Genomic DNA, 14184 nt, shown 5'->3' on the forward strand with positions numbered 1-14184 from the left:
TTCTGTCAAATCTGCTAACACGTGCAGCCAGTTTTAGTCGAGAGGAAAAGAAAGGAAATGGCCACAGGAAAACCAACATTGAGATAAGTAGCAGAGGGGAAAGGGAGCGGCGGATTCAACTCCTGCTGCTGCAGCAGCTTCTTCTTTCACTCACTTCTGTCCTATATCTGCTGTAAGTAGCCTCAGGGCAGGAGGCTTTCACTGTAAACCTGTATTGGTGTAACGGTGATGCTGTCGCAAAGATGCAAAGTCATCAACTATATATTTTCTTCTGGTCAGTGACTTGCTGACTGTGTTTCTCACAGGGAGGCGGTACCTTGTATGATGGCCATGTGGTTGAGGCGGCGCAAGGCCAGAGGGGCGTACGGGCTGCGCAGCAGAGCCAAGGCGTACGCAGACAGGGCCGTGGTGTACGGGTCGTCTGCAGAGTAGGTGTTGCTCTCCAGGAAATCCTTGGCTTTGGTCACTGCCACTTTCTCTTCCTGGATCAGACAGGACATAAGTGAACATAAGTGAACAATAGCTTAGAAGAAATGGCCGAGGTTTACTTTTTTAACAGTGTCATTTTTTGTCAGAATGTTCTGAATTTAGTCCATTTTGTAGCATATTTGCAAGCAGATGAACATTGATGTACGTTTCTTCTCCAACTGGAGATACATTGTTGTTCAAAGCTGTAAATGTAAAAGTGATTCGGCATTCAATACGTAACTTAAATTCTGCTCTATTATGGAGGTACCAACATATATAAATACATTATTTCAGATTTTTGACCGTGGTGTTGATGGGAGCTGTCCTGCAATGCAAGACACGTGAAATAAAGGAGTGACTCTCAGAACATTGTGAATGGTGGTTTGTAGTCACCGTTTGTGAAGTGTTCATCTTTAAAATTGTCAAGAATGGGAAAAGTACATTGATTTCCTACATCATAACTGTCAAAAAGTATGCCCTCTACGTGCACACACCAGCAGGTACGAGAGTACGCACGTAGACACACACGCATCATCGTCACCATCATCACCTCTCCGCTCAAACTCACAACCGCCTCCTCCACTCAGATGCAGTTATTGAATAAACATTCATTTTGGCCATTAAATAGTTGACTTTCATCTCATGCAGATGTGACCTTCCCTCTCATCCCTGAGATGATAGGCCTCCAGAGCCACTCACTGTAATTGCAGCAGTCATCTTTTAATTAAGTGAAATTGAAGGGGGGGTGAAGGTTCTGCTTTGATGTGAAGGATACTTTTCCAGTTTGTATCAGTTGTTATCAGACTCTATCCCTTTGGGATAGATAGAAGAGAAGGAGAGATAGATGGAGGGAGGGAAGATAGCAGGAGGAAATGCTAAATAAAGAGTAAACTATTTGGACAAATGGAGAACAAAGACAAAAACGATCAGAGGCACAGAGGCTTTCATTTTGCCAGAGTATTCAATACATGCTGAGGAGGATTTCACCAGAATTATGTTGTAACTCTTCCCCTTTCTCATGTCTTTTAGTGATTAATGCTACGCAAGGCAATAACAAAAGAGAAAGAGAAAAGTAGGGCAACAAGTCAAAAAATGAAGAAACAAGACAGGAATGCAACCGAGGTGTCTTTCACGGAGCTTAATTGTCTCTGCTCGTCGGACCAAATCTTTTGATGTAGTCCAAAATGTGATTAGATATTAGATTAGCGGCACTGGGGCATGACAAATATGAGAAGGCTGACTGCCAGCATATCCATCTTCACAAAATATCAGGAATGCAGAGATACGTCCACACACGACCTGTGAGAAGCCTCACAGCCGGCTGGTAGGAAGAGTATGTGGGACAGTTTAACCGGCTGACATCGTGAATCCATTTTTACACCCCTGCATCTGCTGTAGGGGACCAGATCAGGCAAAGTGGAACATCTTAATTGGGTCCTTTTTTTTTTTTTTACAGTTCTTGTTAAAAGTACATTAAACACTGTGAAGCTCAACACTGATAAGTGGCCGTGATAGAGTGACTGCAGGTGATATGCTTTTCTGTTGGGCTGCTTACCTCTGTGGTTATCCCGGTCTCCAGGAGAGCTGCTACCACATACGCTGTAAGTGAGATCTTCCCATGGATCCCTCCCTGTGGACCAAAGCAAACATTAGCATAAGCACCTCTATTTTGTGGAACTCACAGAAGTCTATGGGATATTTTACCAAATTCCATTAAATCATGTAGCATACGGGGCTGGAATTGAATTTGAAAATGCCAACGCTGTTCCTTTCCTTTCAACCCCACCAAGACACACGCCTACCTGCAGGTCTTTGTTGAGGATGCGTCCCATGGCGGGGAAGGAGCCATCATCTCGCTGATGTTTGATCAGCCAGGACTTGGCGGCGCGAAGCTCCTCGGGGTCAATGAAGATGAAACCCCGAGACTGAGCAAAGGACTTCAGCACAAATGCCGTCAACCTAGAGGGAGAAGAGATGGAGGTGGAGGGGTGAGACCGTTAAAGACAGCTGAGGGGAAGGAGATAAGAGAGGAGATAGATCTTCAGACGCTGACAAATGTGCTGACAAATTCCCCCAAAACTATGAAGTGTTTGACTGCAATCACTTTTTCAACAGAGTGAGAAGTTTCCCAACCAGTCACACTCTTTCAATCTGTCAACAGGGGCTGGTAGAGAAGACTGTAGATAGAGGGATGCTTTTGTCAAAGATAGGGCTGATATGTATAGACGTATCTGAGGAAATGGAAAAGAAGTGAGGAGGGGCGGTAGAAGGGTGCGGTGGGGTTTGATCACCACTACAGGATGTGGCAGCTGTGCTCTTGAGTATGTGAAATCTCACACAGCCCAATCGAGTATATCTCCCTGCATGTATGTTGGAGTTTCCCCAAAAGCATTCGGCGACTTACACAAACACGGATCCCAGGGACGATGGTTGTGAATCTGGCTGGCCTGGGAGTGCAACTGGAAGTTTATGAGTCGTGGTTTTAGTGGGCCGAGGGTGGAGAAGGACCAGGGGGACCACGTGGAGAGGCCAAGGTCAGGCCTGTGGGACACGGCTGAGCTAATAAACACACACTCGTCCATAAACAACAGACCTCCCGATCGTGGTCGAAAGCTGAAGTCTTTGGCCGACAACTCCCCAGCGACAGCAAGTCATTCCATTACAGCACCCCTGACCACAACGGACTTATAGGATGAGGAAAGCTGCCTCCCATGAAAGTAAATATAGTTTCTAGTACCAGGGGGGATGAGAAGGTAAAAAAGAACTTCTTAACTCTCTTAAAGCGAAACACTAAATCTTCCCCGTCTGGAACCTGGATGTTATTCCTCCCTGGAGGCAAAACTAAGGATGAAGCCGCAAGCCTGTTGGAATTTTTATAATGTTAAGTAATATTGTGTCACTGGCTTTAAAGGTTAGTGCCAGGGAAAGGTACTGGAGAGTGTAAATATGATGTAGTTTGGGGAAGGAAGGAAGCACTAGACATGCTCACTTCCAGCACTCTCCCCATTGCTGGGGTCACCATCTCCCGATTCTCCCCGTTCCTTATTCTTTCCTCTGTTGTTTAACTTCCAAATTCCCTCTCTGAGCTACCCTTATCCAGCTCCATACTTCAAAGGGTAGATCTGAAGGCAAACAGAAGACAATACATGGGTGTGCCCCATGATAAAGCCGAGGTTCATAAGCTTAATGGGGAATGTTATGAGTTGGACTACGGGAATTGGTTCCCCACGCCTGTTCAAGTGTGGTTGCCTTCAACTGTGTTGCCGGTGCGCTGTTTTGGAAAACATCCAGCGGTCTATCACGTAAATGGAGATTAAACTGGATGGCACCGACGGGGTTTAGGGGTACAGCTGCCCTGAGGCTGGTGAAGCTGCTGCTGCTGCTGCTATTGTAACCAAACTGGGAAATTAAATCAAGGCATCAGTAAACTGTTCGCAACTCTGTGCCTGTGGTTGCTCAAGTCTCCATTATATTTTCATGGTTATGTCTATGTTTTCAATTAAAAGGATTACTTTAGCAGGCAGTCTGTGGAGTATTGCTTTGTGACTATAATACTTAATACAGAACATTTGGTGATCATACATGGCTTCATTTATTTATTTAATACACACCCCTACAAAGGCTCTAAGCTATAGCAAAATAAAGACATTGGCTTGCCAGTTTGACACAGGCCTGGAAATAGATATCGGGTTAATACAGCAGAGAATATCAGTTCTTTCTATCTCTGGTATTCAGCCCCCCCCAACCCTACGAACGCTGTCAGATCAGTCTTTGGGCAGACACAAATGCCATGCCAGCCTCAACACGTAGAGCCAACTACTGAGAATGTGAGAGAAAATGAAAAAAAAGAACTGCCCCACTCAAATAATTATAGAAGGAGGGAGTGCGCTTCTGAAAAGTGTGTTCACCTTTCTCTGTTATCTAAAATGAAAGAACGCACGTTAGACGAGTATTTATAAATCGGGTTGTGAGAGAGTTGAGGGTGAAGGCTTCAAAGGGCAGGAGGGTTCGAGGTATACAGTACGATGCTGTGTCGATTGTAGAAGAAACATTAAAAAAGGTGACTTTATTCCTCGAGGTTGAAACTAAGGTTGTGTTTAGTTAAATGGGCTTCAGCCGGGGTCAGTGGTGGGGGAAATAATGTAGTCGATGGAAAGTCTGGCACTAAAAACCTATGCACCAGACCACAATGTCGGTCTGTGTTTCCGTGTTCAGACAGCAGGTAGTTCTCATTCGGTTCAGCATGAATAGGAGACAGGGGTTGAAGACGTACTGTCAGACCCATCGTTCCTCGTCCGTGTCTCTCAGCATCTGAATGAAATGAAGTCAGTGAACTTTGAGCCCCCTCTGTGCAGTGTTAACAGCCTTGGCACCAGAGATGGCCAGCTCTGCACACCAAACCATCACTGCCAGCCGTGTCATTATGTTCAATCGTTTCATTAGATCCTGTCCATTTCCACTCGGCTACATTTTTTACAAGCTGGAATACATAAACACTGCATTACGGGTGCTTTTAAGCATGCAGTAAATGCACCGCGCTACCCTTGAACTCTGGAACCAAAACAAAAGCTGGGCTAGTTTTGGATGCAAACATGTTGTTGATGGATTCATAAAGTGTCCGGTGAAGGTTAACCGAAGGTTCACCCTCTAAGTTGTGCCCCACCACAACCCACACTTGCCAAAGAAAACTCCAAATCGCTGCTTGTTACATCCTCACATCCTCTCACAGTCATCACGGGATGAGTTTGGTTTCCATAGCAGTTTAATGTTGACATTTACACCCAGGGCAGTGAGTCATTAGGAGGCTTCTGTGTGCTCGGCCATGTACAAAACAAAAAAGCTAGAGAGCCATTTGGGGAAGTGGCTACAGACAACTTATAACAATGTCTCCAAAAGCTGGTCTGCGGGGCCAAAGCAGCATGGGTCCACTCCTTCCACTCAGTCCAGTGTCATGGATATCAATCCTGATTAACTGCAAACAAATCTTGACAGCTTTTCCTGCCTCAGGGATCCAATTATGCCGTTTGTTTATGATTCTCTGTCATTTAAGTAACCTGCTGTTTCACAGCGTTAGCTCCATTAAATATCATAATACCCACCTCAGCTCATAAATCAAGCAGAGGTATGCGTGGGGCCTCAAAAATGCAACCAGTGGAGCTCCCCATTGAGAGCATTGATTTCAGTTTTATAAATACCATGAGATGGCTCTGCCTGCCAGACTGAGCCGGGGAGTGTAAACCTGAAATAAACACTAACCAGTGATTTAAACACATCAACAGGAATAGATTAATTTGAGTACTGAGATTCTGATTAACAACTTTGGCAAGCAACCTAAGTCCCGGTTAGAGCTGAGGAATGTGGCTACAGCTAAGCACTGGCTGGTATGAGTTGTGTAAACCTTGACAGCGACACCTACAATGACTTACCACATACTGCCAGAGGAATCCCTTTCTCCAAAGGCACTGTAGGATCCATCCTGACGTTTGTAGGTCAGCTGTCTCTGGTAGCCTGGAGAAGAATAAAGAATGGGGGGAGGTGGTAGGAGAGCACTTTCAGCACGAATAGTTCCTCAAAATGACGTTACAGACGTTTTCTCTATACATCACTGCAGAGGCTTTGTTTAAAACGTCTCTTCCCACTGCAACCGCTCACAAAGCCTTTCGTAGGACCCTCACATACCGTGTGTGGGGTTACTTCATCAGAGAAGAGTGAACGGATAGTAGATTGTTTTTAGTGTCCGAGGAAAGTGTCAGGGTGTTAAGTAGGGGTTCTTCTTCCAACGTGTGATCTTTGAAGTTTCGGGCAGAAAATGAGAAGCAACGAGGTGAGACTGAACTCTGGGCTACGATTTACAGCTGGTGTAAAGACAAGCAAAAGCACCACTTCAACATGTGGTATTTCTCTGACTTTGAGATTTTCTTTGGCCGTTTGTTTGGTCTTTTATGCAGTGAATAAAAAACTAAAAAATGTTGTGGTTAGTATGGAAATCATAGTACGTTAGGTCCTGTTCTTTATACAGCCCAGCAGCCGAATTCTTACATTGGGATTCTTCTGGGATCCTGAGGCTCCGTGCACATTTTAAGAATTCCTCACAGTCACAACTCATTTACTGTCGATCCGTCCGCGGTTTCGCCTGTCGCTGATACGGTATGCGAGAAAAGGTCGAGGAGGGTTAAGTGGAGAAAAGATTGCTCTGGGTAACTCGGAGTAACAACAACCAGCTTCATGTTCCGATCCAGGATCCAAAGTCCAGGCTTCTCTGTTCGAGAAATCCACAGCTCCACCAGCAAAAAAACATTATCCAAGGTAAACTCCACTCCAATAGTTTCCAGAAAACCGAACAACAATGTTCAACTCTTCAACAATTAGACAAAATTCCTTCTGCTAAGCATTAAGTCACTTTGCCCCAAAGTCGAGTCAGAAGGGATTTGAATTGTTGAGATTTATTATACCCTCTAAGAGCTTAATTGATGCATTTGTTTCCTGTGCTTAGACAGCTGTTGGCTAACTGTAGGTAGTTCTGCGGGGTTTGGGAAATGCAGCGGCTAAAGAAGTCATCGGTTATGTCACCAGTGGAGCCAGACAGGTGAAATCTGTGGTGCGGAAGGCAATCCTTCATCTCAGTGTCAAATATTGAATCAACCAATTCAGGTTTGTCCAAAGAAGTAGTGTAAGAGCTCTTGGTACTCCTGATAGCTATATCTTTATACTTCAAACTTTTTACTGGACATGTTATTAAAAAAAAACATTACAGTGAGCATATCAGGAGAACAAATTATGTAAAAATCCATACAAAAAGACATATAAGAGGAGGTATAGATAGTTAGTTTTAAAGCTTAGTGGGGAGCTCACCTTCATAAGGGTGCAACATGTTAGTAAACCAGGTTGCAGTTCATTTACCTTGCAGCAGGTAGTCAGTTGCTTCATTCTCAACCGCAGGGCTGAGCTGCCGGGTCTTCTGCAGGTACTTGAGGACAAAGACGTTGGGGGCAAAGTGGATCATGTTCTGCTCCCCACAACCAAAGGGCAGGCGCAACAGCTTGTCCAGGTTATTCAGAGTTGGCCCCATCACATCCCCTGATACACAAACACACACATACAACACACGTGTAGGCTTTACTTATCTGAGCTTTACGGCTTTAGAGATGTAGATAGGGAGTAGTATAATGGAAGTAGTAGATAGAGGTTTCTTACATAAGTGGTATGTATGCACAGATAAAAAATGAAGTTTACCAATCATATACGCGGTGGCTCTCTCAGATCCAGGCACCATGTTGTGTGGCACCCCCAGAGTGAAGGCCTCGTTGTGGTTCTCATCAGAGTCTTCCTTCCGCCAGATCTTAAACTCCCCAACGGATCCCCAGCCTGTTGAGAAGCCGATGTGACGCACCTGGATGGAGGAAAAACAATCGTTTTTGTTAACTTTTGTTATTATCTGTGTAGATAAATCCCTCCAACTAGTATATAAATGCAATAAAATAGTCCAACCTGTCCAGAGAATTGGCCTGTCCACTGGAGGATGACTGATTCATTGGATGGATGCAAACCATGGCCCACCTGGAGAGAACAATGCAGACAGGCTGAAGAATGGTACACAAAAAGATAGTAGTCAACGAGAAAACATTAGAAATCAGTGAACCCGTGTTCGGAAAGCAACTGATGCTTATTTCTTTTGGACTCCCTCATACCTTAACACTAATAATGTCCCACTGCCAAGTCTTGGCGATGCTGGTGTGATTCACTCACCTCCCACACACAAACACAAACATACAAAACGGACCAATGGAGAGCACATTTCCTCTCCGGTACTAGAGTTTCATGGCGTAATCACATTAAACCACACCGTGCGAGGCCGAGCCCCGCAGCTCATTCCACCCCAAAATAGCATCACCCCCAAGAAGATACATGAATCCCATTGGGCTGTTCTCCGCAGGCTTTTAACTGCTGCCTGTGGTGAATGCTTTGAGGCTAATGGGGCTGGGTGCCAGCCAGAGAGTGCCATGCTAGCACCAGGTCATGGATCACCGTCCTCAGTGACTTTAGACCATTAGGCGTGACCTTACAAGAAAGCATGCCAGTAAAAGTGGCGCCAGTCCTCCTGACACACAGACCTCATGGACGGCTGAGTCTTTTTTTTTTTTACTCTCTACTCTTTGTGCTGGAGCATCCGCTTATTATCTGAACACAAATCTGTTGCGCTTGTTGGTGCAGGATATTTCAACAGTTGATTAATTGCTGATAATCCATCCCACTAAACCAGACTTAAAATAGACTTAAACATAGAAGTTATATTGACTTCCTTTATCGCCTTACCTGGACCACGCCTCCCTTCCAGCTGATCCAGAAGCTGCGGAACTCGTCCCAGGAGAGGACGCCTGGTGTGGCGGCACTGATCAGCGGCTCGCCCATCTTGCCCAAGGAAATCCAAGAACGAGTGTTTTGCCGACCCCCGAGTACGATCTCGAGCATCTCCGCGCTGTCGTAGGGGCTGGCCGAGAGGGCGAAGTGCGCATCGTTGTGGGTCTTCACTGCCACTTGGAACTGGTTCATCTTGGCCGGCTTCTTCACGTACTGATACTCATACTTGTTTGGGGTGGAAATGTGGATTCTCTCTGAGAATGTAAATATGGAATGCACTTCGGTTTAGTGAATTAGTCATTTCAAGAAATATAATTAGGGAGATATCTCAGCACTAACCATTGGGACAGAAGAAGACACTGTAGGTGTATTCTCTGGGAAGGCCTTCTGGCTACAAGGAGAGTGTGATGACGAGAACCACAGTCACAGGAAAGAGAGGAAAAGTGGGATGAATAAGTTTCGACAATTCGAACCTCATGTTGAAATATATGAAAGCAAATCTTCTCTATCCAGTGACATTGATCAACAGTCTCTCACCTCTACCCGGACAGTCCTACGGACATAATCCAGGCCGATTGGGGTCCTTCTATCGTCCACGTCGTTACCCGTTTTGCCTGTCTGGAGTCCATCTGCACAGCAACTTGGTTCACTGTAGGCAATAGCACGAGCTATCGGGGCAGCAGAGAACAGAGTGTCACACCTTTGGTTGTGCTGTATGTCTACGGAGCATCGGCCCAAGTCAGTCGCTAGATTTGACTCTATATTCAGTTTGTTATTAAGTATGCTAAAAGAAGGGAAGGGGGCACTGGGGCTGAGGGACAAGCCCTTTAAACCTGTCTGCCCTGAGTTGTTTCGTAGTTTTAAATTGTTTATAATTATCATTAGAAAGTTATTCTCAGAGTAATATATTTAGTAATATATATGGGGGGGGGGGTAATTAAACACAGCTCTATAGCTATATAAATAGCTCTATATATACATATCATATCAATGTTGACAAATGCCAAGAGATTTGGACATCAAAAAGTCAAAAAATCAGTAATACCTGGATATGACCATATCTGTAATGTCATTTGCGGACATCAACATACATTACACGGGACAAACATGTCGGTAAGAGGACTCCCAGTTCTCTTGCTGGGGAGCACATTGGAAACGTGGCCCCGTGCCAGTGGCGTCTCTTTGTGTGTGTGTACTGAGAGGGAAACACAAGGGGCCAGAGGACTAGGAGTGGGGCCATGGGGGGCCCATTGACCGCCAGTGACCTGCAAACTCATCAACATGCCACTGAGTGTCACAGCACAGCTCCGGTTGCTCCCCCACTGCCGGCCTGCTTTGTTCTCACATGCGTTGCGGAGGGGACTGTTTGTAACTGTGGGCGGGTGACCAGATCACACACGGCTCGGCCCCTTGGCCGGCACAGCTCTCTTAAGTCAAAGACTTGCCTTTTTGAAAGGCACCACACTGAGGGCACTGGCATCCCGGTGAAAGGCTGATATTTTCTCAAGTGCTACGCCACTTAAGAATTTAGGTAACGCTCTTTCAATGATACAGCACAATGTAATCTGTATTGTTTACATTCGCATCAAAACTCTGACGCATACCTTCAAAACAAAGGCTGAGCCCGCCCCTTTTCTGATAAATGCGACAGGGAATGTGGGATTTAAGAATAGTTGATACTATATTGTTGTAATAATTTACCTTAACTTAAGGTCTTTAGGTATAGTATATCAAATATAAATATAAATTGCATCTACTATACTGACAAACAGTGAAAATGCTAGCTGGGAGCAAATTCATTTCTCAAGTATTTTCAATTGACAGAATGCACAATTTACCTGAATTAACTCTAATATTTGCCTTGCAACTGGCAGTGTCTTGACATTATTAAAAATAATTTGCATGGAAAAATGTTATGTTAAAAACCCTACAACCCAGCCTGTAAAAGTATTTAGAATTAGTGAATATATTAGAGACATTTATTTCAACATTAAAGGTTTTTTTTAGGGGAGTTGTTCCTTTTCAGAATCAAGGGTCAAAGGTCTCCTTGTATGCTGTACAGATGAAGTTGAACTTGCGGGTTTGTAAAAATGTACTTAATAAAACTGACGTGACTACCTGTGATGTTTGCGGACCCCATTTCCGTGAAAGACAACACGATGGACGTGGGTGTAGCCTCTCCAGGAGCAACGCACTTCTTCCTGGTAAGGTGGTGCTTTCCAGGGTGGCCGACGAACTTTATGCCTTTCGGAACTGAGACTTTCACATGAACCTGAGAGAGGAGAGAAGCGGAAGAGGACAACTCAGAGGCAATTGATCTCCTCTGACAGGCCGCAATGATATCATCTCTGCCGGCACGCCCCTCCCTCATATAGCGTGTTCTCCTCAAAGCCCCGAAAGCGAGGGAGAATTTTTAAATCACGTTGGGAATTTTCCATGCCGACTGACTCATGCTTCTCAAGCTCCCTGAAGGATTACGTTCCACTCATCGTCCCCCTTTTCACAGAGGACTCGGTAATGCGGAGGGATCTCTTAACTGTTCTTCATCCACACGCCACAAGTCGTAAATAACTCAACAGAAAATATAGGAATCACATGTTGCCGGGGTGGACATCAAAGGAGGGGCTACTCTGGTTTGTATATTCATCTAACATGACATCAGGGCAGCACACGCACAGGCTGTTTCACAGGCTCATCTGCAAACACCATGATGTCATCTGCGGAGCGCAGGATGGACCTATTTAAGGCCGAGGCAAAACGAAGGGGTCCATTCAAAGGGAGCGCCACACCATACCTCTGGGCTAATCTCATCATTTCACATGACAAACAAGGGCTTCTTTTGGCAACCATTTCCAAGTCCCTCGGTGTTACCTACATTTATTCCACAACAAGCCTCGTCTCGCTCATCACATTGTTTTGACGTCACGCCGGGTTCCGCCGACGCAAAAGAAAACCTTCGAGGCCGTCAGAGTGGTTTGCATGTTTCAGCCAATCAGCTTTTGAAGCACACGGTGTGTGTTTGGATCGGTTTCCAGCACCTGCGAGATGCTTTGTGTCGTCGCCTCTGTGATCTTCACGACACACTTTGTCTTAAACTGAGGATGCAGCGTGCGGTATATTGTTTGTGAAGCCCTCAGAAGGCCCTTTCCTACTTTCGTGTCTCTGCTGTCTACTTGTGTGATTACACTGCGAAAATCAACTTGCTGGGACTTAACACTTGCTTGAGACAGGTCATTAATATCAAAGAACACTTTTTGTTTCTGTTATTTATTTGTTTTGTCTCCCTCTATAGCATATAGGTATCGTTATTATAGTTTTATCACACATTATTTTCTGTTGTACAGCACAAAGCATCCACCAATCTTGCTGCACAAGTATTACACTCTTTTATTTGTATAATATTGTAGAAGTCCCCAGCAGATATCATATGATTGTTTATTTATTGTGTGTTACCTTTACATTAAGTATGTTTTACATACGTTTTTAGCATTGGTTGGCTCGGGGTACCGTGACAAAAAAAGGATTTGCCGGGGTCTTGAATTGTTTGGGACCCACTGGATTAACCAACTGAAAATAATGTATTCATTTAAGTTTATAAAATAAATGTAGCTAGCAGAAGTTACAGTGCTGACTACAGGTCTGATGGTACTGACTGAAACTTCACCAAAACACAGCACACAATCTCACTTTTAGTTTATAGGAGTGTAATGAACCCCAACAGCCTGCCTGAAAAATATATATATGTGTAATCTTTTTAATACCCTCTTAGACCATTCAAGAGGAAACAGAATTCAAAGCTCTTGGTTGGATGGTTACAGTAATGTAACATGCACACAATTCAAAGGTAATGGGCTGTAGCACGTGTATGGCCCTTTAAACCTTAACCCCGTAAAGAAGTGGTACCCTCGTCATCTTCATAAATATGAGATAAAGATGACAACGTGTGCACTATGTGAAGGCGACTGTTGACGAGCCTTATCGCACATACGCTGCACTGTGGGAACGTAACTTTCTGTCCATCTGCCGCCTCATTCATCATCTTACCTCAGCGCAGGCTGACAGGTAGTTGTAGACAGTGAGGGGAACTTTGGTCTGCTCCCCTCGGATTAAGCTGTAAGGCAAGGTGAAGTCGACAAAGAAGGGCTTGAAGGTACGAAGCTCCGCTTTCTTTGCCAAGCCCAGCCCCTTTTCCTCCGACAGGCTGACGGCTTGGGTTACCCAAGTGGTGATCGAATCCGGCACTTCCAATCGCAGCTCGGCTTCGCCGGTCTCAGAGCTGCAAGTGACACATGTTGAGACACAACTTGAGTGGCAAGCGTAGTTTTTCAGCATCCTTTCATGATTGCGTAATAAAAAGGCGCAGACTACAAGGACGAGCTTGATGAATCAATGGAGATCACTTTTATGTTGGTAGCACCTGTGTCAACACCAACACCTGCACCCATGTAGCTACAGCAAACTCTCTGACATGGATAGGTGTGAGGGACAGTCAGGAGTGGACCTGATCTGTTTCTATGGATGAAATGGACTGAGCTCATTATTGGCAGCGCACATTTAATGTTGGTGTTGGCAAACTGTCGCAGGGCATAATAAATAAACGTGTTAAAACTCCATGTACACCCTTTCCTTTTGATCAAAGTTGCCCAAATATCCACTTTAATGGACTTTTAAGGGAAATCAGAGCTGTGAACTTCACAGGAAATTAGGCAGAGCTGGAGTCCCATCCAAAGGAATCAAGCATATGGAAATCTATGGGCAGTTCATTTATATTGGCTGAAAATGAATGGAAGGAGCTGTTGAGAAAGTCTGTTCCAAGATCGCCCAATTTAAATGACGCACATTCACACCCAGAGGGGGGAAATGCTGGACGCTGCTGGAGTGATGGAACATCAGGCTCCTCTTGCACCTTTCCTCTCCTCTCTCATTCCTTTCTTCCATCTCTCCCAGCTTCCCCTCCACTGTTCCTCTTTCCTTTCTTATTCCTATCTGTATTCTTCTAATCACACATCCTTTATTCTACCTGTCCTTGTCTCCTCTTATACTTCATGAATGTTTCTTTACTTTTGTCTCCTCACTGTTTCATCCTTATAGGTTGTTGTATGTTTGCTCCTCTCTTCTTTTCCTTTGGATTGTGACTAAATCTCATATAAGTATAGACAATCTGGTGCATCTGATATTTCAAGCCCCGGGCATGTAATACACACACACACACACACACACACACAGAGTGAAATATGTATACAAAGATTTAAATACCTGATGTTGAGGCAGTGCCACACCCAAGTTTCCGGGAAAAATGTGCGTCTACGCTTCTCTGCTCTGCAACCAAAACACAAGCTGTCATCAATAAAAGGTTTG

General features: G+C 44.8%; 1 protein-coding gene across 1 annotated transcript in view; it reads right to left on the minus strand.

Moving 5' to 3' along the window:
• cpamd8 (C3 and PZP like alpha-2-macroglobulin domain containing 8) overlaps positions 1-14184 on the minus strand; it is a 38186-nt gene that overhangs the window by 12849 nt on the left and 11153 nt on the right. The window contains exons 19-31 of the mRNA XM_034531540.1: positions 14083-14145; positions 12871-13102; positions 10945-11098; positions 9364-9494; positions 9166-9217; positions 8782-9080; positions 7957-8025; positions 7702-7858; positions 7369-7545; positions 5895-5976; positions 2271-2427; positions 2024-2098; positions 317-482 (exon numbers count right to left, since the gene is read on the minus strand). Coding sequence (XP_034387431.1) covers positions 317-482; positions 2024-2098; positions 2271-2427; positions 5895-5976; positions 7369-7545; positions 7702-7858; positions 7957-8025; positions 8782-9080; positions 9166-9217; positions 9364-9494; positions 10945-11098; positions 12871-13102; positions 14083-14145 — 1814 coding nt within the window. The remainder of the gene's footprint in view (positions 1-316; positions 483-2023; positions 2099-2270; positions 2428-5894; positions 5977-7368; positions 7546-7701; positions 7859-7956; positions 8026-8781; positions 9081-9165; positions 9218-9363; positions 9495-10944; positions 11099-12870; positions 13103-14082; positions 14146-14184) is intronic.

This window comes from Cyclopterus lumpus, chromosome 4 (genome assembly GCF_009769545.1).
Source record: "Cyclopterus lumpus isolate fCycLum1 chromosome 4, fCycLum1.pri, whole genome shotgun sequence".
Lineage (NCBI taxonomy): Eukaryota > Metazoa > Chordata > Actinopteri > Perciformes > Cyclopteridae > Cyclopterus > Cyclopterus lumpus.